Raw genomic sequence first — 23,819 nt, 5'->3', positions numbered from 1 at the left:
CGTGTACTGGGGATATATTAGTGAACAGAGTAAACAAAATTCCTGTTTTCATGGTGACTACGTACTATTCATTAGCTTACAAATCACAAGGAAGGGTATTAGTATAACCATTTTATTTAAAATCTAATTTTAAATAGCATTAAAATTAAGGATGCAGTTGATATCTAAGCACTCTAGTATCTTAAGTGTAACATGTTAGTTTAAAAATTAAACTCTTAAAATGTCTTAGAAGGGGAGTTGGTCAGCCTTAAAACATAAAACGAATTGCAAAGCAAACACTGGAAGAGTATTCCCAGCATCATCCAAGAAGAGAATGCTCTAAACCAGGTCACATGTACTCAGGAGATGAGGTGTCCAACTGTCACTGTCAGAGGAAACAGGCAGCTGACATCGCTTCTCATGCTTCACTTGTGCTCAAGCAAATTTTGGATTAAGATGTAATCTCCCATGTAAATTTGCCTATAGGCCCAGAATGCACTAGTGACCCACCATGAATTTCTAGCCCACTTAATGTCTCTAATCTTTTAAATAAAGTCTTTTAAGGATTAAGCTCTTAAAATGTGGTTCTTCATGTAGTGTGGCTCTGAGTGCCCACTGAATGAATGACTTTTGTGGGAAGTGTTGAGGGCAGGGCATGGGCTTTGGAGTTAGAACTGGAATTTAATTCGTTTTTTTCTTAATAGCCGTGAAGTCTTAGGCAAGTTACTTAATGTCTCTGATCCTCAGTTTCTCTATGCCTTTTTTACAGCATTGTTGTTAGCATTAAATGAGATCACTTTTACTAAGTGCCTGGCCCTGGCACATTTTATTTCACTTTTACTAAGGGCCTGGCCCTGGCACATTTTATTTCTATTCATCCATCTGCAGTGTAAACTATAGTGAGTTTTACTTATGCAGAATGTTTGTTTATTTTCAGAATCGTCTAAAAGAAATTGAACAAAATCTCTCTAAAATAATGAGACTTGACAATGAAATAAAAGCCTTGGAGAGCAGAAAGAAGCAAATGGAGAAAGACAATAGTGAACTGGAACAGAAAATGGAAAAGGTTTGTGGCAGTAAAATTTTGTTCTTCAAAAATTTGGAGTTACAGTGAACCTCAGATTTGCTACACACATTATGAAAAAACAAAGAGAGATCTTGGTGCTTGTGTTACGTCTATGTGTGTGTTGAAATTAAGGATATTGAATAAAGTTTGGTTCATATTTCCTACCTCAAAGTGATCTGATCTTCTTATATCTATACATTAAAGCTTTTTATTTTGATTTTATCCAGGTTTTTCAAGGGACTGATGAGCAGCTAAATGATTTGTATCATAATCACCAGAGAACAGTAAGAGAGAAAGAGAGGAGGCTGGTAGACTGTCAGCGTGAACTGGAAAAATTAAATAAAGAATCTAGGCTGCTCAATCAAGAAAAATCAGAACTACTTGTTGAACAGGGTGGGACAGAGCATTTACTGGCCTTTTTTCCTGCTGTAATAATTATGCATTTTCTGAATGAGTGATGAATATCCAGGGAAGTATGCTGAGTGAAAAAGGTTACATACAGGATGATTTCATTTATGTAACATTTTGAAATAACAAAATTTTAGAAATGGAGGGCAAGTTAGTGGTTGCTAGAAGTAGGAAGTGGGGTGGGAGGGGGGAGAGAGGTGAGTGTAGTTAGGTTTTAAAAGTCAGTAAGAGGGATTCTTGTGATATTAGAACTGTTTAGTATCTTGACTGTCATTTGGCTACATGAGCCTATGCAGGTGATAAAATTATATAGAACTTAATGCATACATACAAATGAGTACAAGTAAAACTAGGGAAACTGAATAAGATTTGTGGATTGTATGTCAATATCCTGTTGTGATACTATCTTACAGATGTTACCATAGAGGGAAACTGGGCAAAGTGTACAAGGGATCTTTGTATTATTTCTTAAAACTGCATGTGAATCTATAATTACCTCAATTTTTAAAAATCAGCTTAAAAAAAGAGTTATTGTCATGATTTTTAAAGGTCGTCTACAGCTACAAGCAGATCGCTATCAAGAACATATCCGAGCTAGAGATTCATTAATTCGGTCCTTGGCAACACAGCTGGAATTGGATGGCTTTGAGCGTGGACCATTCAGTGAAAGACAGATTAAAAATTTTCACAAACTTGTGAGGGAAAGACAAGAAAGGGAAGTAGAAACTGCCAACCAACTGATGGTAAATATTTTGAAATAAACAGTGTTTGTTGTTTTCTTTTGTTGCTGTCAGATTCTCTAGTTGAATTAGTTTAATTTTCAGGTGGACCCTATTTTGGCATAGTTTTAGATTAGTGATAGAGTAGAATCTGCTATGAGCTAGAAAAAAAACATGGAAGCAAAATTTTTAAATTGTAAGGATGAAAATACAAAGAAACTGCAGATCTGTACTTTTTATTTGGTTTTTAAGTAAAATTTCTTTTTAAAGCTAAATGTTTGCTCAAAGTTAATAAATTTTTTCTGTGGGTGATGGTCTTTTTTTTAATACTTTTCTGCGTTTTCCTCAGTGGACATGTGTTACTTTTACAATGAAGAAATTTTTTCTAAATAAATAGTAAGAAATCGTTTATGCTCTAAATTTTTTATGTGTGTGTTTAGAATGACTTTGCAGAAAAAGAGACTCTGAAACAAAAACAGATAGATGAAATAAGGGATAAGAAAATTGGACTGGGAAGAATGATTGAGCTGAAATCAGAAATCCTAAGTAAGAAGCAGAATGAGCTGAAAAATGTGAAATATGAATTACAGCAGTTGGAAGGATCTTCAGACAGGATTCTTGAACTGGACCAGGAACTCACAAAAGCTGTAAGATATTATTTGAGTAATCTAATAATTTTAAGATGTAAGATATTTAGAATCTTGCATTCTAATGTTTTATCTATTGCTAATCCTAAGATTATGGCATTTTAATAAAAATGTCAACCTTGTTTATCAATCATATTAAATGACATCATATAAATATCTTGATCGTTCAACTCGTGTTCTTGAAGCTGTTGAGTTGACCATCAGAATCACCTAGGGAACTTTTTTTTTAATTGTACTTTCAGTGAAGGTTTACAGAACAAACTAGCTTCTCATTAAACAGTTAGTATATGTATATTGTTTTGTGACATTGGTTAACAACCCTGTGACATGTCAGTACTCTCCCTTCTCAACCCTGGGTTCCCTATTACCAGCTTTCCTGTCCCCTTCTGCCTTCTAGTGCTTGCCCCTGGGCTGGTGTGCCCTTTAGTCTTATTTTGTCTTATGGGCCTGTCTAATGTTTAGCTAAAAGGTGAACTTCCGGAATGATTTCATTACTGAGCTAAAAGGGTTTCCAGGGGCCATACTCTCGGGGTTTCTCCAGTCTCTGTCAGGCCAGTAAGTCTGGTCTTTTTTTGAGTTAGAATTTTGTTCTACATTTTTCTCCAGCTCTGTCCAGGACCCTCTATTGTGATCCCTGTCAGCAGTCAGTGTTGGTAGCTGGGCACCATCTAGTTGCACTGGACTTAGTCTGGCAGAGGCCGTGGTAGTTGTTCACCTAGGGAGTTTTTTAAAAACACCTATGCTATGAACAGCTATACTGTGATTAGATTTGTGTTGACTCCTACTGCCATATGGAGAACATACTACAGGGGAACCTAATTAAATGTAAAGGAGCCCTGGTACAGTGGTTGAGTGCTCAGCTGCTAACTGAAAGGTCGATGGTTTGCCCTGCCAGCTGCTCTGCAGAGGAAAGATGTGGCAGTCTGCTTCTGTAAAGATTACACCCCCTATGGGGGTGTTCTCCTCTGTCCTTTTGGGTTGCTATGAGTCAGAATCGAGTTGATAGCAATAGACTTTGGTTTTTATGCTATGAACACCTTGGTTAAGCACCACTTACCTAAGTAAAAAAGCAAATATTTTCCCTTGAAATCTACACACTCTAGATTTTATATGATTATTGCCATGCTATGACATTTTCTGTAGTAGGAACTTTCTTAGCCCATCTCTTCTTTCTAAGAATTTCCAAATTTTCTCTTCTTCATTCCTTCTGACTTGTCCTCTCCCCTCACATCTCTACTACCAAAGTATTCACCCTAAAAATTGGCAAATCCCCTTCTCAAATCCCATCTTGATAATTTAGATTTTCCTTAAAACATATATAGCACATTATGTTTTTTCTCTAACTAGCTAAAAGCAAACAATAATATTTTGACTGTTCTCAGGGGCAGTTGATTTGTACTATATTTTGTCATTAATTCTTACACAAAATATATAAACCTGTGCATTTGTTTGAATTATTAATTAGGAACGTGAGCTAAGCAAGGCTGAGAAAAACAGCAGTGTAGAAACCCTAAAAACAGAAGTAATAAGCCTTCAAAATGAGAAAGCAGACCTAGATAGGACCCTGCGTAAATTGGACCAGGAGATGGAGCAGTTAAACCATCATACCACAACACGCACCCAAATGGAGATGCTGACCAAAGACAAAGTATGACTTTTTTTTTCTTGCATTTTTAGAGTTGTCCTTTTTAAGCCTAGAACTTTAATCAATCTAGCATTTATTTTTGTTCTTCATATATTGTGGAGATACCAGACTTTATTTTTAAAAGATTTTTTTTTTTACCTACAGGCTGACAAAGATGAACAAATCAGAAAAATAAAATCTAGGCACAGTGATGAATTAACTTCATTGTTGGGGTATTTTCCCAATAAAAAACAGCTTGAAGACTGGCTTCATAGTAAATCAAAAGAAATTAATCAGACCAGGGACAGACTTGCGAAATTAAAGTAAGTAGTTGCAATATTTGGAGATGTAATACAAATCTCTTATTTCATGCTTTCATTTTTAATTGTTTTAAAATCATTTATTGTCATGAAGTGGTATGTCTTGTTAATTGACTTTAGTTCTCCTATACTTTACAAGTTAAGTAAAACGGTAATGGGTAGTGATTTAGGCCTCTTGTCCCTTGAAAGTTTTACAGACCTAAGCAAGAGGATGAAAATTCTGAAGTTCTCTTTTCATTTGTGTGAGTAATCCTTTTTTCGCTGTTGTCACCTTGAGTGGTGCTTGGATAAGAGGGTCAAAATTCCTGTACAGATTTTTGAGGAAGATAGCAGGTTTGGCTTTGGCCTTGTTAAATTTGTATTTCTTATGGAAATATCTGTTAGGGAGTAGAATGCTGGAGTTGGAAGTTAAGAGATTGGGAGTTTTGCTATATAAGTGATAATGGAAGGCATTAGTCTAGGCTCTGTCACCTTAACCCACTTACTGCCTTTGAGTTGATTCCGACTCATAGTGACCCTATAGGACAGAGTAGAACTGCTCCGAAGAGTTTCCAAGGAGTGGCTGGTGGATTCAAACTGCCGACCTTTTGGTTAGCAGTTGAGCTCTTAACCACTGTGCTACCAGAGCTCCGTGTCACCTTGAGGGGGATATGCAAAGAGAAGTTAAGGAGTTACAGTCAGATCCCTGGGAGACACTGACATTTAAAATGGTGGCAGGCAAAGAAGAGGAGCAAGGGAAGGAAACTGGGACATGCCCAAGGGGCCAGGGTATCAGCCAGACAGCAGTGGTGTCAGGGGTACCTTGGGAAGATAGTCCTTCAAGGATGGGGTCAAGAACATTTGGTACTGCTAAGAAGTTGAGTAAGATGAAGACTGCACTTGGCACTTAGGTTGTTGGTGCCCTTGATGAGAGCAGTGCTTAATGGAGGCTAGGATGGTGAAAGTATTGTCTATATCAGTTACTTTCTTCCACATTTTTACTGTGACTCACAGTGGGAAGAATCGTGATGAAGATTACATGTACTCACACACACACACATTTATCTGAAACAAATTTCTCAAAATAGTACCTATCCTTACTGTGTACAGTCTACTTTAATATATTACATTCTATTCTGTTTCATTTTTTAAAACATGCTGAGTATGGTGCATTAAATTAACCACATGACTTGCTTGTGTATCATAAACCTGCAAATTGAAAAACCTTCGTCTGTGTGGGGTGTGGGCACGTGGTTGGCTAGGATGATGCTAAGAGTTGGAACAGAGATAAATTGTACTAGTGAGCGAAGTTTTTGATGAATGAGAGGGAATGAGTGATCAGGAGGTAAGTAGATGACAGTAACAAGGAGGGGACAAAAAAAAAAAAGTTTTTATAGGAGGGCAGGGAAGTAATATTGTAAAAGGGACCAGAAGGAATTAGGAGAATGTTCTACTTCTTTCTTCTCTCCAGTAGACCCAGCAAGTATCTTCTTGCTAACGTTCTCAGCCTGGGATCTAAGACCATGAACCCCCAGAAACCAGGCAGAATTTTGCCTGTGCACTATTTTCTGAGAGCAGGCCCATGACCAGGGTTGGCAGGCGAGTCAGTATCCTAGGGGGAGAGTTAAGGTGGAAGTGTTCTATTGCCATGACTTCTAAAGAAAGTATTTGACTATAGCAAACCTTTGTAATATTTGTTGGCCGAATTTGTCTTGTATCTACCTATTCAAACTTTTCAAGCTCATTTCCTCTTCTAAAATTATAATACATGTTTGTTCTTATTTTAGCAAAGAACTAGCTTCAGCTGAGCAAAATAAAAATCATATAAATAATGAGCTAAAAAGAAAGGAAGAGCAGTTATCCAGTTACGAAGACAAGCTGTTTGATGTTTGTGGTAGCCAGGATTTTGAAAGTGATTTAGACAGGCTTAAAGAGGAAATTGAAAAATCCTCAAAACAGCGAGGTAAGTTACCTACTTTACATTGCCAAAGTACTTTGACACACTTGAATTTTCATTCACAGGTAGCTATTAAGGATGAAGATGTAAAAACCTTTTTTTAGAGCCAGATGGCTTGAGTTTCACTTACGGTTCCATGACTTACTTGCTGTGTGACTTTGGGCAAGTTATTGAAACCTTTCTATTCTTCAGGTTCATCATGTGTAAAATGAGGAGAATATTACCTACCACCCAAGGCATTAGGGAGTCCCTGAATGGTGCAGATAATTAGCGTGCTCAGCTGCTAATTGAAAGGTTGGAGGTTCCAGTCCACCCAGAGGCACCTTGGAAGAAAAGCCTGGTAATCTACCTCTGAAAAATTAGCCATCAAAAACGCTGTGGAGCGCAGTTCTCCACTCTGACACATATGGGGTCACCATGAGATGGCATCAGCTTGATGGCAGCTGGTTTGGTTTTCAAGGCAGTGTTGTTGTTGTGTGCCATCGAGTTGATTCCGACTCATAGTGACACTATAGGACAGAGTAGAACTGCCCCATAGTGTTTCGAAGGAGCGGCTGGTGGATTTGAACTGCTGACCTTTTGGTTAGCAGCCTGAGCTCTTAACCACTTCTCTAGGCACTAGGGAGGAGTGAATGAGATTATAGGTGTAAAGCCCTTAAACAGTGCCTGGCACATAGTAAGCTCTCAAATGTTGAATTTTGTTATACTTTGTGTGTGTTAACAAAAATAATTTGTACAAATTTGAGTGTATTGTACCTTTTGGAAGAGGATTTAAATATCAGAATTTTTATTTCTTTTATAAATTGTTTGTAAAACAAGAAGAATAATCATGTATTTACAGAAAATGTTGTAACCATATTGACAAAACTTTATATTCTCACTGGAGGTATATTTTTTTTCTTAAAATAGCCATGTTGGCTGGAGCCACGGCAGTTTACTCCCAATTCATTACTCAGCTAACTGATGAAAACCAGTCGTGTTGCCCTGTCTGTCAGAGAGTTTTTCAGACAGAGACTGAATTACAAGAAGTCATCAGTGATTTGCAATCTAAGTTGCGGCTTGCTCCAGATAAACTTAAATCAACAGAATCAGAGCTAAAGAAAAAAGAAAAGCGGCGTGATGACATGTTGGGACTTGTGCCCATGAGGTGAGAATAGAGATTTATTGTTACTGTACCCATTCAATGCCTGGCATATGGTAGGTATTCAGTAAGATTGTGCCGAATGATTAAAAATTAAAGTCAGGATTCTGAGCCAATATGCTGTATCCCATGTTGTTAGTTATATGATAAGAAGAAACAGTTATTTTGTTTAAAGGCAAGCTTGTTTCATAAACTAGTCATGGAGCAGATAAAGTCTTATGTTTGTTTAATTCCTGAGACTTGTCTTGAGGGCGTACATTTTGACGTTTAGAACTATTTGCTGATAATATCACTTCTAAACCTAGCAGAAGAATTAAAGTACTGAAAAACTCTCCCAAAAGACACATTTTAAACTATATTTTTATGTCTTTTCCCCTTTCAAAAAGAATGAATCCTAGATGATTTTTGTTGTTTATATTTACCCTCATTTGTACAAGAAATTTAGATGGTGATCTATTTATAAACAAAATCAAGCAGGAAGTACATAATAATTACCTTGGTGTCTCCCAGAACAGAGAGCACAAGGCTGGTCACAGAGACCAATAAAACATGACCCTCAGGAAGCTAATGGTCTTTTAAGGAGATAAGCTCTCAGAATTAGACGTTTCAAAAGCTAAGCTTAATGAAGTGCGTAATTGGCACAAACAAATACATTAGTTAAGAAGAGAGAGGCCAGTGGGCTGCAGAATGAGAAGGACTTTCAGAATGAAGGAGAAAGTGGAATATAAAGCCTAGAGAAGTTGGTCCAGCTAAGTTAGGAGGAGGAAATCAGACCAGTGTGTGCAGAAGGAAAGGGAGCAGGACCTATGCTGCAGTAGAAATGTTACCTGGAGTTTGGGTAAATGATATGTAGGAATTGATTCTCATAAGTTAGGAGGATAGGGCCACATTGTGTTCAGGCCTGCTGTCTGTGATAGGTGATGAGGATTTATCCTAAGAGATTTGATGAAAGATGTGTTTTAAAATAATTAACTTGAATGGATCAGGGTGAGAAAAAGCCTAGAAACAGAAAAACCAGGAGAGTATGTTGTCTTGAAAAACCAAGAAGTTTCAGGGTCTAAGAAGTGCTTTGTGGTTGCCAGCCTCCGAGATGGCCCCCAATCATCCTTCCCTCTTGATACTTATACTTTCTTGTATAATCTCCTTCCACATTGTTCCAGGATTGATCTGTATAACCAATAGAATACAACAGAAGTGATGGCATGTCCCTTTCAAACTTAGGTTGTATAAAGCACTGTGGCTTTCTGCTCGCATGAGTTCTCTTTCCCTCCTCCCCCTTCCTCCCCTCCCACTCCTTCCTCCCACAAATGAATATGAATAATGAATTAATAACAATAATGAATTAATAACAGAGAACTTTTTTTTTTAAGTGGACAAGCAGTAGCCTAGATGTACAGTCTGATTTCTAATTCAAGCTCTGCTAGTGACCTTAGGCATGTCACTTAACTCATCTGGGCCTAAGTTTCCCCCATGTAAAATGAGGGGGTTGACTTCGATGATCATTAAGCTTCCTTCCAACTCTGGTTGTAGTGTAGCTCACTGCTGTCATACATCCCTTGGGGTCACTATCAGAGATAGTATACAGGTCTATTTATGAAAGTTACTCAGAGGAGGGTTATTATTGGTGAAGGGGGTAAGTAACAAGGAAGGTTATATTTATCAATGTACCATTTGTCTTTTCACCTGTAAAATATAGCGTTGGTGCCAACACTGTCATGAGAACTGTCTGTTCATTCAACCAATATTTACTTAATAGGCCTCTGCTGGGGTGCTGGTAATACAACAGTAAACAAAGTAGATGGTCTGCCCTCATGCTTCAGTAGGGTGGCGGTGGGGGGCGGGCAGCGGAGAGACAAGTAACAAACAAGTAAACATACATTATGTCAGATGATGATAGTAAGGCAGGCAGCAAGGTAAGGAAATACGGAATGCCTGAGGGATGGAGATAATGGAGTTGTTGTAAAGGTGGCGTTGGAACAGAAACCTCAGAGAGGTAAGGGAGCCAGCCATGCAATTGTCCGGGAGAAGAGCATTCTAGGCAGTACAAAGTCCCTGAGGCACGTTTGGCCTGAAGGCCAAAGGGGAAAGTGGTAGAAGATGAGATATTTTCATTTAAAGCCCTAAACTTAACAATACTTAATATGAGACCACCATAGTGAATGAGATCTCAGCTGAAAATATACATGTTTATCATTTTGTCTACCTCTGACTCAGGTTCATGTATTGTAATACCTCACTTAGGTAAAAACTCAGTATTTTCCCCTGTTCCTCCCAAAGTTTTTTTTTCAGTATCATTTATGTTGAGTCATTTTACATACAATTTCCTTAGAGAAAGAATGCTGTCACAAAAATAGGTGAATTGAGTTTCTGAAAAACAAAACCCTAATAGATTTTAAAAGCCCATTCTCTCTGGAAGTTTCTATTCTTTTTCTTAGACACTTATTTGTAGCATCTTAGATAATCATTCAAAAAGAGGGCAGCAAAATTTGGACCATATTGATGAAGTTTTTTTTTTTTTTAATGAAAAGGTAAAAATAAGTTTAAAATTGTAAGGATGCCTATAAAAAACCAAAATCCATTGCTGTCAGGTCTATTCAATCCTATAGGACAGAATAGAGCTGCCCCATAGGATTTCTAAGGCTATAAATCTTTACGGAAGCAGACAGCCACATCTTTCTCCCACAGAGCAGCTGGTGGTTTCGAACTGCAGACCTTTTGGTTGGCAGCCGAGTGCTTTAACCACTGTGCCACCATGGCCCAAGGATGGCTATAGTTCTCCCTAAAGGTGCCCCCAGCCCTGTAATTCCTAAGTGAATGTTTGACTGTCACTGAGCCATCATAGCTGTGGTCACTTTCTAGGTCTATGACCACAGTATTCAGGAAGTAATGAGACCGTGATAGAATTTTGCAAGACCAATGACTTCTTCATTGCAAACACCGTTTTTCACTAACATAAGTGGCGACTGTACACATAGACCTCGCCAGAGGGAATACACAGCAATCAAATTGACGACATCTGTGGAAAGAGACGATGGAAAAGCTCAATATCATCAGTCAGAACATGGCCAAGGGCCGAGAGCAGAACAGACCATCAGTTGCTCATATGCAAGTTCATGCTGAAACTGAAGAAAATTAGAACAAGTCCACGAGGGCCTAAGTATGACCTTGAGTATATTCCACCTGAATTTAGAGACCATCTCAAGAATAGATTTGATGCGTTGAACACCAGTGACCGAAGACCAGGCGAGCTGTGGAATGACATCAAGGACATCATACATAAAGAAAGCAAGAGGTCATTAAAAAGACAGGAAAGAAAGAAAAGACCAAAATGGATACCAGAAGAGATTCTGAAACTTGCTGTTGAACATTGAGTAGCTAAAGCAAAAGGAAGAAAGGATGAAGTAAAAGAACAGAACAAAAGATTTCAAAGGGCGGCTCGAGAAGACAAAGTAAAGTATTATAATGACATGTGCAAAGAGCTGAAGATAGAAAACCAAAAGGGAAGAACAAGCTTGGCATTTCTCAGGCTGTGAAAGAACTGACGAAAAAGTCAAGCCTCAAGTTGCAATAGTGAAGGATTCTATGGGGAAAATATTAAATGATGCAGGAAACATCAAAAGAAGATGGAAGGAATACACAGGGTCATTATACAGAAAAGAGTTGGTTGACGTTCAGCCATTTCAGGAGGTAGCATATGATCAGGAACCGATGGTAGTGAAGGAAGAAGTCCAAGCTGCACTGATGGCACTGGTGAAGAACAAGGCTCCAGGAATTGACGGAATATCAATTTAGATGTTTCAACAAACGAATGCCGTACTGGAAGTGCTCACTCATCTAGGCCAAGAAATTTGGAAGACAGCTACCTGGCCAACTGACTGGGAGAGATTCATATTTATGCTGATTCCCAAGAAAGGTGATCCAACCGAATTCAGAAATTATCAAACAATATCATTATCACATGCAAGTAAAATTTTGCTGAAGATCATTCAAAAGTGGCTGCAGCAGAATGTTGACAGGGAACTGCCAGAAATTCAGGCTGAATTCAGACAAGGACATGGAACCAGGGATACCATTGCTGATGTCAGATGGATCCTAGCTGAAAGCAGTGAATACCAGAAAGATGTTTACCTGTGTTTTGTTGACTGTGGTAAGGCATTCGACTGTGTGGATCTTAACAAATTGTGGATAACACTGCAAAGAATGGGAATTCCAGAACGCTTAATTGTCCTCATGAGGAACCTGTACGTAGATCAAGAGGCATTTGTTCAGACAGAACAAGGGGATACTTTGTGGTTTAAAGTCAGGGTTGTATCCTTTCACCATACCTATTCAATCCGTATTCTAAGCAAATATTCCGAGAGGCTGGACTATGAAGAAGAACGGGGCATCAAGACTGGAGGAAGACATTAACAACCTACATTATGCAGATGACTCAACCTTGCTTGCTGAAAGTGAAGACCACGACTTGAAGCACTTACTGATGACGATTGAAGACCACAGTATGAATTACACCTCAACATAAAGAAAATGAAAATCCTCACAACTGGCCCAGTAAGCAACATCATGATAAATGGAGAAAAGATTGAAGTTGTCAAGGATTTCATTTTACTTGGATCCACAGTCAACACCCATGGAAGCAGCAGTCAAGAAATCAAAAGACGCATTGCATTGGGCAAATCGGCTGCAAAAGACCTCTTTAAAGTGTTGAAAAACAAAGATGTCACCTTGAGGACTAAGGTGCGCGTGACCCAAGCCATGGTGTTTTCAGTTGCCTCATATGCATGTGAAAGCTGGACAATTAGTAAGACAGAAGAAGAATTGATGCCTTTGAATTGTGGTATTGGAGAAGAATATTGAATATACCACGAACTGCCAAAAGAAGGAACAGGTTTTTCTTGGAAGAAGTACAAACCAGAATGCTCCTTAGAAGCAAGGATGGTGAGAACTACATCTCACATACTTTGGACATATTGTCAGGAGAGATCAGTCCCTGGAGAAGGACATCATGCTTGGTAAAATACTGGGTCAGCGAAACAGAGGAAGACCCTCAACTAGATGGATTGACACAGTGGCTGCAACAGTGGGCTCAAGCATAACAACGATTGTGAGGATGGCGCAGGACCGGGCGGTGTTTTCTTCTGCTGTTCATAGGGTGGCTATGAATCAGAACTGACTTGACGGCACCTAACGACAACAACAGTGTGAGCATGAAATTGCTCATAACCTGCATCCTTCATATTTACTCTGTGAAATTTCATTTCTGTTTAAAAAATTATAGATGTTACATTGCCACCGACTGGTTCAGGTTGTCATTTCTTCGTCATAATATAGACTTCTTTTTTTTAATCATTAAGTAATAGTATGAAAGAGCTAACCCTTTGGTTTCCAGTTTTTCTCTCATTTATTACAAGATGTCCATCAGAGACTAATTTATCAGACCAATTTAATTTATTATATAAATTTAATTTTAAATAAGAATTTGGAGTTTTTACAGAATAAACTTATTGATAGTTTAAAGATTAAATAAGTTTTTTTTTGCTTCAGAAGTATCAACAAAAGAAGTGTGGGACCACCTGCCACAGAAGAGGTAATTCATTAGCTAGGGTAGCAAGGTAAACAGGTTTCCAGTTTTTGTGCCTTAAACCAAAGTAGCATTTATCTGAGTAGGTTCCTTCCTTCCTCCCTTCCTTCTTCCTCTCTCCTTTTATGACCTTTTATTTTTTTGTTTTGAAGACTTACAGGAAAAACTGTACAGAGAATTCATGTATATTCTTCACCTAGTTTCTCCTAATGTTAACAATTTATGTAACCATAATACAATCACCAAAACCAGGAAAATTAATTATAGGTATAATACTGTTAACTAAACTACAGACCTTACTCACATTTCACCAGTTTTTCTATTGATGTCCTTTTTTCTGTTTCAAGATCCAGTCTAGGATCCAGCATTGCATTTAGTTGTTATTTCTTCTTGAGCTCCTGCAATCAGTAACAGCTCCTCAGTCTTTCTTTGTCATTCATACCTTGACATTTTTGATGAGTATGGTCCATTAATTTGTAGAATATCTCTTAGTTTGACAAGCAGCATAGGAAGGATTATTGCAAGCAAAATCTAATAGATGCTAAAATCTATGGCAAAAGTTTGAGGAGAAATAGGATATTTGCAAAGTCTCAAAGTATCTCTCCTAAGATATTTATTAATTACAAAGAGAAAAATAGTAACTTTACAATGGGCAAAGCTGGTGGACACCACTTTAACCAGGTGTATAAGATTAACATCACCAGTAATAAGACATACTGACATCAATTACCTGCTGATACCATGCCCTGAGAAGGATGCAACGTCACTTCTATCGTATTCTTGCCAAAAATGTATAACCTCAATCTAACTGTGAGAAAACATCAGATAGCTGATTTTTAATTGCATATTTTCTGTTAAGGCAAAGCATAGTTGATTTGAAGGAGAAGGAAATACCGGAACTGAGAAACAAACTGCAGAATGTCAATAGAGACATACAGCGTCTGAAGAATGACATAGAGGAACAGGAAACACTCTTGGGTACCATAATGCCTGAAGAGGAAAGTGCTAAAGTATGTCTGACAGATATTACAATTATGGAGAGGTTGCAGGTAAGTTTATTGTAGTTCAAGGCGAAAAAAAAAAAAAAGAAATTTGTTCCATAGTGATTTGAATGGGAAAGTGTTAGAGTAAGTAGGTAGTACTTAGGTACAGATTTTGTTTAGAGTTTCCTCTTCATGAATTTCAGGTGGTCTCAGAGAGCAATTGCTTAGTTTTCATTCCTGAGCTTAAGTTTTTTTATTCTCAAATTATGGGAGGTAAGAAATAATTTTGTTTGTTTTTCACTTTTAGTCTGCTTCCTTTTGTTTACATTATTTGAATTACTAAAAATTAATTTCATTTTTATCCTATTAAACTTTGCTAAAATTGTATCTGGAAACAGTTACAACTTTAGATTTTTAAAAACAATTCATAATAACAATCTCTAAAGATTTTGAATAATGATAATGTACTAAGTTTCTCAAAGAAAATAACTTTTTTATATTCTTAAGATGGAACTTAAAGATGTTGAAAGAAAGATTGCACAACAAGCAGCTAAGCTACAAGGAATAGACTTAGATCGAACTGTTCAACAAGTAAACCAGGAAAAACAAGAAAAACAACATAAATTAGATACAGGTAATACAGTCTATTTCCTCATGTACCCATAATGACTTCAGCATTCGCAGTACATACTTATTACTATAAATTGTCTTTCTTCCAGTCAACAGTACATTCACTCTGTCACTCTGTTTGCTCAAAAGCATTACTTCTGTTTGTTTCTGTGCTTTGCACAACAGTTGAATGATGGAAGAGTGTCAGATGGGCTGTATTCTTTCTCAGCCATACCTGCTCTCTGAGCCTTTCCCCTCTGAGTGGCCAGGAGAGGATAGGATGGGACAGCTGGGAGGTTTGGAGGCTCGAGAGGTTCTTGTTACACTTATGTTGCAGTGGGTGGGATCCACAGAAACTCAGCCTTTGTGGATTCCATAGACCTATAAAAACTGGAAGGATGCTACTCATGGTATTTTCTGTTATCTTTACATTAATCATTTTGTCAATATGTTTTTGTGCAGTTTCTGGTAAGATTGAATTGAATCGTAAGCTTATACAGGACCAGCAGGAACAGATTCAACACCTAAAAAGTACAACAAATGAACTGAAATCAGAGAAGCTTCAGATATCCACCAATTTGCAGCGTCGTCAGCAGCTGGAGGAACAGACTGTGGAATTATCCACTGAAGTTCAGTCCTTATATAGAGAGATAAAGGTAAGAACATTCACGTACGTTTGTTTATTAAATTAGATGAAATATGTGAGATGCTCTTTATTGGTTTAATAACTAGAACTGTGGTCATTGTGAGGATCAAAGGAGAATGATACAATAATACTTTGTGTGGCTGCAGAGTGACAGAACTTGTACTAATGGGTAAAGGTTTCTGGTAGAAGGATTTTGGCCATGATAAGGAAGAACTAGTTACCTGGTTAAGTAGTGAACTTATGTTATTTGGGGTGGTCAGGTTAATTTGCTGGTTAGCTCCACATAGGATTCTTGTTTATATTGGTCTTTTCGCTTATCTACAAATTCTGTATCCATAGCAGACACTGCCTCTCAATCATAGCACTCTTCCCATTTGATTCCAGATAGAGTCTCAGAATCTTTCCCAATACAGGGAGCAGGCACTGAGTTTAGACATGGAATGGTATCATTTGCCATCCCTTATCTTGATTAATCAAATTTAAGACTCAGTCAATTAAATTTATGAACAGTTTTAGAAACAACAGTCTTATCTAGGGTTTCATAATTATACACACTCATTCAGTAAGTGCTAAATATGTTACTGAATCTCTATCAGCAATTTCTGTAAACAACAACAACAAGATAAAATTTAGGAGGCAAAAAAAAACTATATGGGATCAATTTGACAACAACTTGAAAGGTTAGATAGTAAGCTTAGTTGGGGGCAATGAGTTTATGTTAATGGGGGAGAAAACCCATTGTCCTGGAGTTTATTCCGACTCGTAGTGACCCTATAGGACAGAGTAGAACTGCCCCATAGAGTTTAATGGGGGAGAACAACACAGAAAAAGAAGGCGAGAATGGTTGCACTACTTGAAGAATGAAATCAGTGTCACTGAGTTGTACGTGTAGAAATTGTTGAATTGGTGTATGTTCTGCTGTGTATATTTTTAACAACCAAAATAAAATAAATTGTTTTAAAAATAATTACTGTAAGAATTTATTAAATGTTTTTGGATTACAAATTATCAGTGGCTTAAAGTATGATAAAGTACTACCTTCTGTAATTTTTTACTGTCTATAAAGCACATTGATATTAAACCATTCATTATCTCAGCAACCCTGTTGAGATAGGTGACTCTGTCACCTTTTTATAGAAAAAGAAATGGAAACTCACAGCTGCGCCATGCCCAAGTTCATGCAGCTTATAAGAGGAGGATAGTTTTCAGGTGTGTCTTCTGATGCCTAAGACATTTGACTTCCCACCACACCATACCACTTCCCATTATGAAAAAAGTACACCTACATTGAAGTAATGCTAAATATGACTGTATCTACCTTTATGGATTTGATAGCTGTTTCAGGATCTTAAAGTGTTTGAAGATCATTGTTTTGAACAGTGGTTATCACATAACTATGCTGTCGGGCTGTTACAAGGCCAAATAATGGGGGCTTCTGATTAGTAGAATAATTTGTTATTTGAAAGCCCCCTTCCTTCCAAAATGTGGACACACCAACATCAAGGTACCAGTACAGTTTTATTACCGTAAGATATCTGCTTAGCCTTAGCAAACTGAGCTTAAGGACAAATGTGTCTTATCATCATTTTCCCATCTGTAAAACAGAGACCTGGACTGAATGAGCTCTCCTGTTCTTTGATCACACAGCACTGACATGGGTCTCTGCAAACTCATGTCTGAAGCCACATGCTAATACAGTCAGAAGCAGGTCGCCTAGATTAAGAATCATGTCAGTGGCTAAGGCAGGATAGCATGGTGGTTAAGAAAGTGGACTCAAGCTAGACCTAGGTTTGAATCTTGGCTGCTTCATTTACTGGCTCTTGTGACCCTGGACAAGTATTCTCTGTGACTGTTTGATCATCTGAAATATGGAGATGAAGATAATGGTACCTTCCTTATAATGTTGTTGGAAGAAGCACATGAGTTGATTTTTAAGCATGGCACATTAGTAAGTACTTTTGTTATGACTATAAAGTCTGCTACTTAAAATGATGGAATGATACAAGACTTTATTTTTTTTATATTTTTAGGATGCTAAAGAGCAAGTACGCCCTTTGGAAACAACATTGGAAAAGTTTCAGCAGGATAAAGAAGAATTAATCAACAAAAAAAATACAAGCAACAGAATTGCGCAGGATAAAGTAAGATTTCATTTATATATTTACTTATCAAATATATATTAAACATATTAATTCTTATGTTCATAACACTGTGTTGGACACTATTATTTCACATGAAATTAAGTAAAATTTTAAGATAAATAGTATTTTTAAGATTTGTGATATAATTTGGACATTAGAATAAGGATTAAACTTAAAATATTTTGCTTTTTGGTTTAAAATAGAAGAATTGAGACTATTTAATCCAGTCCCATAGGTGATAAAGGGACTTGCCTGAGATCATAAAATTTGGTGGTGGTATAAACTGAAACCCAAGGCTCTTAACTTGTAATTCAGCATTTCACTGTGTTCTCCTATAAAGTTTGTTTTTTTTTTTTTTTTTTACTTTAATGTAAGATCATTTCCTTGGAAATAATCTTAAATGCCCTGATCCCAGTCAGTATAAATTCAATAAATATTTTTCCACAGCTGAATGATATCAAAGAGAAGGTTAAAAATATTCATGGCTATGTGAAGGACATTGAGAATTATATTCAAGATGGGAAAGACAACTATAAGAAGGTAATTTAAAACTCAAAATTATTTATTTGGTTATATTTTTTATTCCCGTGTGCTTAAAGGGTTTTCTTTTTTGTAGCAAAAAGAAACTGAACTTAATAAAGTAATGACTCAACTAACTGAATGCGAGAAACAAAAAGAAAACATAAATAAAGACATGGGAGTCATGAGACAAGATATAGATACACAGAAGGTAGGTCATTTTTGCTAGTGGCTTATAGTATCGCTTATACCAATAACATTCTTTTCTTTATTTTTTCCTTTTATTTTCATAGAAGATCCATTGAGTAGAAATGCAACCAGTAGAGAAAAGCAGTTCCAGTAACATAGTCTTTTCTTCTTTCCTTCTCATTTTTATTTTTAATAGAAGACCTACTTGGTAAAAGCAAAAAGCATAAAATTCAAAGTCTCCCTCCCCTTCTCCCAATTCCTAGTCTCATTCCTAAATGTCGTGATTGTTAACAATTCTTATTTGTTCTTGTAGAAGCTTTTTATTCACGTAGGTAGTTGGATGGATGCATTTAGATGGAGGGCTGGATGGATAGATGTGTTTTCTGTATTTAAATTTGCATTTACAGATGGGATCATGCCATTCATGTTATTCTGTACTTTGCTTGTTATACTTAATGAAATTTGATCTTTACATATCAACTCAGATCTACCACATTCTTTTTAATGATTATATACCCACTCCTCACTTAACTGACATGGTTAGGTTCCAAAGATCAGGTCGTTAGGCGAAAATCAGTGTTATGCAAAAATGGAGGATGACCACATCAGATCACAAAACGGAAGATGACTACATCGTTGCATAACTGCGCGATTACATCCTTACATAATTGCCAAACCACTGAGGATCATGGCCCAGCCAAGCTGACACATAACCTTAACCACCAAAACCAGTGTTACTCTCGCTTCACACCTCAGCATTTGTTACTACCAAACGTACGTCATTAATGCACAAAATAGATAGTAGATTTTTTACTATTGTCACAAGTGCAGAATGTCTGATAATGAGATAGTCGATAAGTGAGGAGTAGGTGTAAAACATTCCATTTTGTTTATGCATCGTAATTTACTCAAGTTAATTACTTTTTTCCTTAAACTATGTAGCAGTTGATATCCTATATATGTCTGTATCTTTTTTTATGCTAACGTATCTTTATGTAGAATAAACTCATAAAAAGGGATGAAGGGCTAATAATGCATTCTTAAAAGTTGTCTGTAAGGAAGATATTTATATATTAAGTGAGTTTTCAGTTGATTCCTATGCCATTTATTTTCCCTATTAAGTAAATTAATTTCCACGTTATAATTTGAGAAGCTATCTTTAACATGACTTACGCAAGCAAGCATGGTAGTTTTGTCTTTAAAAGTCACACTGTTTCTCCCTTCCTGCTGTTTTAAACAAACTTTGCTATTTGAATACCGTGATAATTAAGATTGTGTGTCACCTTGGCTGGGCCATGATTCTCAGTGATTTGGCAGTTATGTAGTGAGGTAGTTACCCTCCATTTTGTGATATAATGTAATCATCTCCATTATGTAATCAATCAGTTTAAGGCGCGTTTCTGTGGGGGTGTGGCCTGCATCCAGTATTTATGGACGTTCTGGCAAAGCTTGCTGGCTTTTGCTCATTCTGGATCCTGCATCTGTCATCATCTGACCTCTGGTTCTTGAGACTTGAGCCAGTGGCTTGCCATATTGCCTGCTGATGATGCTGGGATTCATCAGCCTCTGCAGCCTGTGGGCCAGCACCCTGCCATCTTACCTGCCAATCTTCGTTAGGTCTAGCAGCCTGCCATCTGACCTGCCAGTCTTGGGTTTGTTGGCCCCTGCAGCCGTGTGAGTCAGAAGCCTCCAGCCTGACACCTGACCCACGCACTTGGGACTTTCCAGCCTCTACAACTTTGTGAGCCATTTACTTGATATAAATCTCTCTCTGTCTTTCTGTTTCTCTCTCTCTCTCTCTTTATATATATATACATTCACACACAGTTCACTGGTTTTGCTTCTTTAGAGAACCCAGCCTAAGACATTTGGTACCAAGAGTGAATCTAGAGAAGTAAAATTGTAAGGATGAGTTTTCTAAAAATTGGTTCTCAAGTCTGATTAGTCTTAAAGATGTAAATGACACCACTTCCAGTAGTAAAAAGGGCACTGCTAATCCATGGTGTGAGGTGGTATGATGGTTAAGATTGTGTGTCAAGTTGGCTGGGCCATGATTCTCAGTGTTTTGGCAGTCATGTAATGTTGTGATCATTTCCTTGTTGAGATTTGATATGTGATCACCCCCATGATGGAATCTCTTGTGAGTAGGCGGTCAGTTGAAAGGGAATTTCCTTGGACATGTGGCCTGCATTGAATATAAGTGGACATTATGGCAGAGTTTGGGGGCTTTTTGCTTGCGCCAGATTCCACAGCTGGCTCCTGTTCGTCTGACGTCCAGTTCTTGGGACTTGAGCTAGCAGCTTGCCTGTGGTCTTGCCTGCCCATCTTGGGATTCGTTGATCTTCGCAGCCTGTGAGTAAGAGCCTTGCTTTCTGACCTGCCGATCTTGGGTTCGCCAGCCCCTGAGGCTACCTGAGTCGGAGAAGCCTCTCTCCCGACCCACGGACTTGAGACATTCCAGCCTCTACAACTGCGTGAGCCATTTTCTTGATGTAAATCTCTCTCTCTATATATATATTTTATATGCTTTACTGGTTTTGCTTCTCTAGAGAACCCAGTCTAAGACAGGTGGCAATAGAAATATGGAAAATATCACCACCAATATATCAAGTATTGTTGAGAGGCAATGCTCTGGGTGATCGCATGTTTGATACTTTTCTACAGTTTTGTCAGAATGAGAAGTATAAGGAAATTGATTGATTGGTCCTACTTTTGCTAGACAAAGTGATGAAAAGAAAGAGATGAGCTCAGGGCTTCGTATTCAAAGCTGAAGTGCCACAGAAACAACCTCCAAGTTGCCACTTGTGCTCTGAAAGAAAGCGTTATTTCATGTAGCAACAGAGTTAATATTGCCAAAAACGAAACCCAGAGTCTTATCGTAAGAGTGGCTAAATTACAGTGTCAATTGAATTCCCAGCCTTGAATGGTGTCTGAAGTTAAAGTGAGGGCATTGATTGGGAAGAAACGGGATCCTGGAATTTGCATTGGGGACATAGGGACAGATAATCAGGAAGCTGGGGACACTGAGCCCCTAAATTCCACTGAATCATACCTGCCAACAAAATCATTAGCCTCACCACCCCCATCTGATGACATTAACCCAGATGTGTCTGAAGAGCCTTTGTCTGAGATACCAACTGGGGCGATGTCTGAGTCAGTGCCTGGGGAGGCATCTGAATCACTGCCTGGGGCATCACCTGAGGCAGATAGATGCCTTACAAGATACTGCTAAATGTTCTCAAAACACATCCCCACCACCCATTTTTGCTTGTAGACCTATAATTAGATTTAAGTCCTAGTGAGCCCCAAAAGGTGAAATACGGAATGTGACCCAAGAGAAGATACACTACCCTCCAAAAGAACTGCTTGACTTTTCTAATATGTATAAACAGAAACCTAGGGAGTATGTGTGGGAATGGCTGTTGGCGTGTGGGATAATGGTGCAAAGAACATTACGTTGGATCACTCTGAGTTTATTGATACGCGCCCATTAAGCACAGATTCTTCATTCAGTGTTTCAATTTGAGAGGTTAGGAAAGGATCTAATAGTTTATTTGGTTGGTTTGCTGAAGCATGGATTACGTGGTGGCCTACAATAAATCAAACTGAAGTACCAGAAGTACCTGCCTTGGAATACTGTAGAAGAAGGTATCCAAAGGCTTAGGGAAATTGGCATGTTAGAGTGGATTTATCAGGTTAGACCCACAGACCCACACGTGGAGTGCCCAGAGCACATCCTTTTACCACAATGATGAGGAACAAATTTGTGAAGGGAACTCCAGCATCCTTGAAGACTGCTGTGATTGGTATTTTATGTAAGTTAGACTTGACAGTGAGAACTGCCCTAAATAAATTAAGACACCTAACTACAATGGGGCTATTGGATCCTGTGGTGGTAGGGGCCAAGTGGTGGCACTTAGTCAACAAAGACAAGGGTGGGCATGGTTACCGTAATGGACAGCGGAGTCACAGCAGTATTCAGAATAGTCTGACTTATATGGACTTATGGCATTGGCTACTTAGTCATGGTGTCCCCGGGAGTGAAATAGATGGGAAGTCTACTAAATATTTTCTTGATCTGTACAAGTGGAAGAATGCTAGGTCAAGTGAACAGCAGTCTTAACTCGAATTGCCAAAATAGAGAGACATGGCTCCTCAGTCAGTTTCCAGACTTGAGCCAGTTTATAGACCCACGCACCTGGAATGACGGGAAGGCTGAGTCCCCTTGAGGAAAGATCCCACTACAGTGCCAAGTCCCCTTGAGAGAGGACCCCACCACACTGCCAAAAATTTTTGTTGTTAATCTTTTTTCCAGCCTTTCCAAAGGGATCTATTGCGCTTTATGACAATGACTGTCCATTTGAGGAAAAGGAAATAATCAGACTTTTTGGGGATTACTAGAAATGCTGATGGTGTAGGGGTTAAGAGCTACGGCTGTTAACCAAGAGGTCAGCAGTTCAGATTCACCAGGCGCTCCTTGGAAACCCTATGAGGGATTTTTACTCTGTTCTAGAGTCGCTATGAGTCGGAATTGATTCGACGGCAACAGGTTTGGTTTTTTGGTTTTTTCCTGAACTGACACTAATTCCGGGAGACCCAAAACGTTGCTTTGGCCCACCAGTCAGAATAGGGGCATACAGAGGTCAGGTTATTAATGAAGTCTTAACTCAGGTTCGTCTCACAGTGGGTCCAGTGGGTTTCCAAACTTGTCCTGTAGTGACTTTCCCAGTTCCAGAATGCATAATTGGAATAAATATGCTTAGCAACTGGCAGAACCCCTACACTGAATCTCTGACTAGTGGACTAAGGGCTATTATGGTAGGAAAAGCCAAGTAGAAGCCATTAGAACTGCCCTTACCTAGGAAAATAGTAAACCAAAAGCAGTACCGCATTCCTGGAGGGATTGCAGAGATTACTGCCACCATCAAGGTCTTGAAGGATGCAGGGGTGGTGATTGCCATCACATCCCCATTCAGCTCACCGATTTCGCCTGTGCAAAAAAGAGATGGATCTTGGAGAATGACAGTGGATTATCATAAAATAACCAGGTGGTGACTCCAATTGCAGCTACTGTTCCAGATATGGTTTCATTGCTTGTGGAAATTAATACATCTTCTGGTACCTGGTATGCAGCTGTTGATTGCCTTTTTCTTGATTCTGGTTTCGAAGGAACACCAGAAGCAGTTTGCCTTCTGCCGGCAAGGCCAGCAATACACCTTCACTATCCAGCCTCAGGGGTATATCAGCTCTTCAGCCCTATGTCGTAATTCAGTCCACAGGGACCTAAATCACCTTTTTTTTTTTTTTTTTT

General features: G+C 38.3%; 1 protein-coding gene across 4 annotated transcripts in view; it reads left to right on the top strand.

Moving 5' to 3' along the window:
- Positions 1–23,819, top strand: part of RAD50 (RAD50 double strand break repair protein) — a 101,737-nt gene that overhangs the window by 38,495 nt on the left and 39,423 nt on the right. For all 4 annotated transcript variants that reach the window (XM_004384740.1, XM_023739003.1, XM_023739001.1 and 1 more), the window contains 14 exons: positions 917–1,045; positions 1,273–1,438; positions 2,003–2,196; positions 2,613–2,819; positions 4,285–4,467; positions 4,609–4,766; positions 6,530–6,705; positions 7,609–7,846; positions 14,281–14,470; positions 14,912–15,038; positions 15,476–15,669; positions 17,690–17,800; positions 18,248–18,340; positions 18,417–18,530. In XM_004384740.1, coding sequence (XP_004384797.1) covers positions 917–1,045; positions 1,273–1,438; positions 2,003–2,196; positions 2,613–2,819; positions 4,285–4,467; positions 4,609–4,766; positions 6,530–6,705; positions 7,609–7,846; positions 14,281–14,470; positions 14,912–15,038; positions 15,476–15,669; positions 17,690–17,800; positions 18,248–18,340; positions 18,417–18,530 — 2,280 coding nt within the window. The remainder of the gene's footprint in view (positions 1–916; positions 1,046–1,272; positions 1,439–2,002; positions 2,197–2,612; positions 2,820–4,284; positions 4,468–4,608; positions 4,767–6,529; positions 6,706–7,608; positions 7,847–14,280; positions 14,471–14,911; positions 15,039–15,475; positions 15,670–17,689; positions 17,801–18,247; positions 18,341–18,416; positions 18,531–23,819) is intronic.

The sequence above is a fragment of the Trichechus manatus genome, unplaced genomic scaffold, assembly GCF_000243295.1.
Source record: "Trichechus manatus latirostris isolate Lorelei unplaced genomic scaffold, TriManLat1.0 scaffold00127, whole genome shotgun sequence".
Lineage (NCBI taxonomy): Eukaryota > Metazoa > Chordata > Mammalia > Sirenia > Trichechidae > Trichechus > Trichechus manatus.
This window is presented reverse-complemented; position numbering and strand designations above follow the sequence as displayed.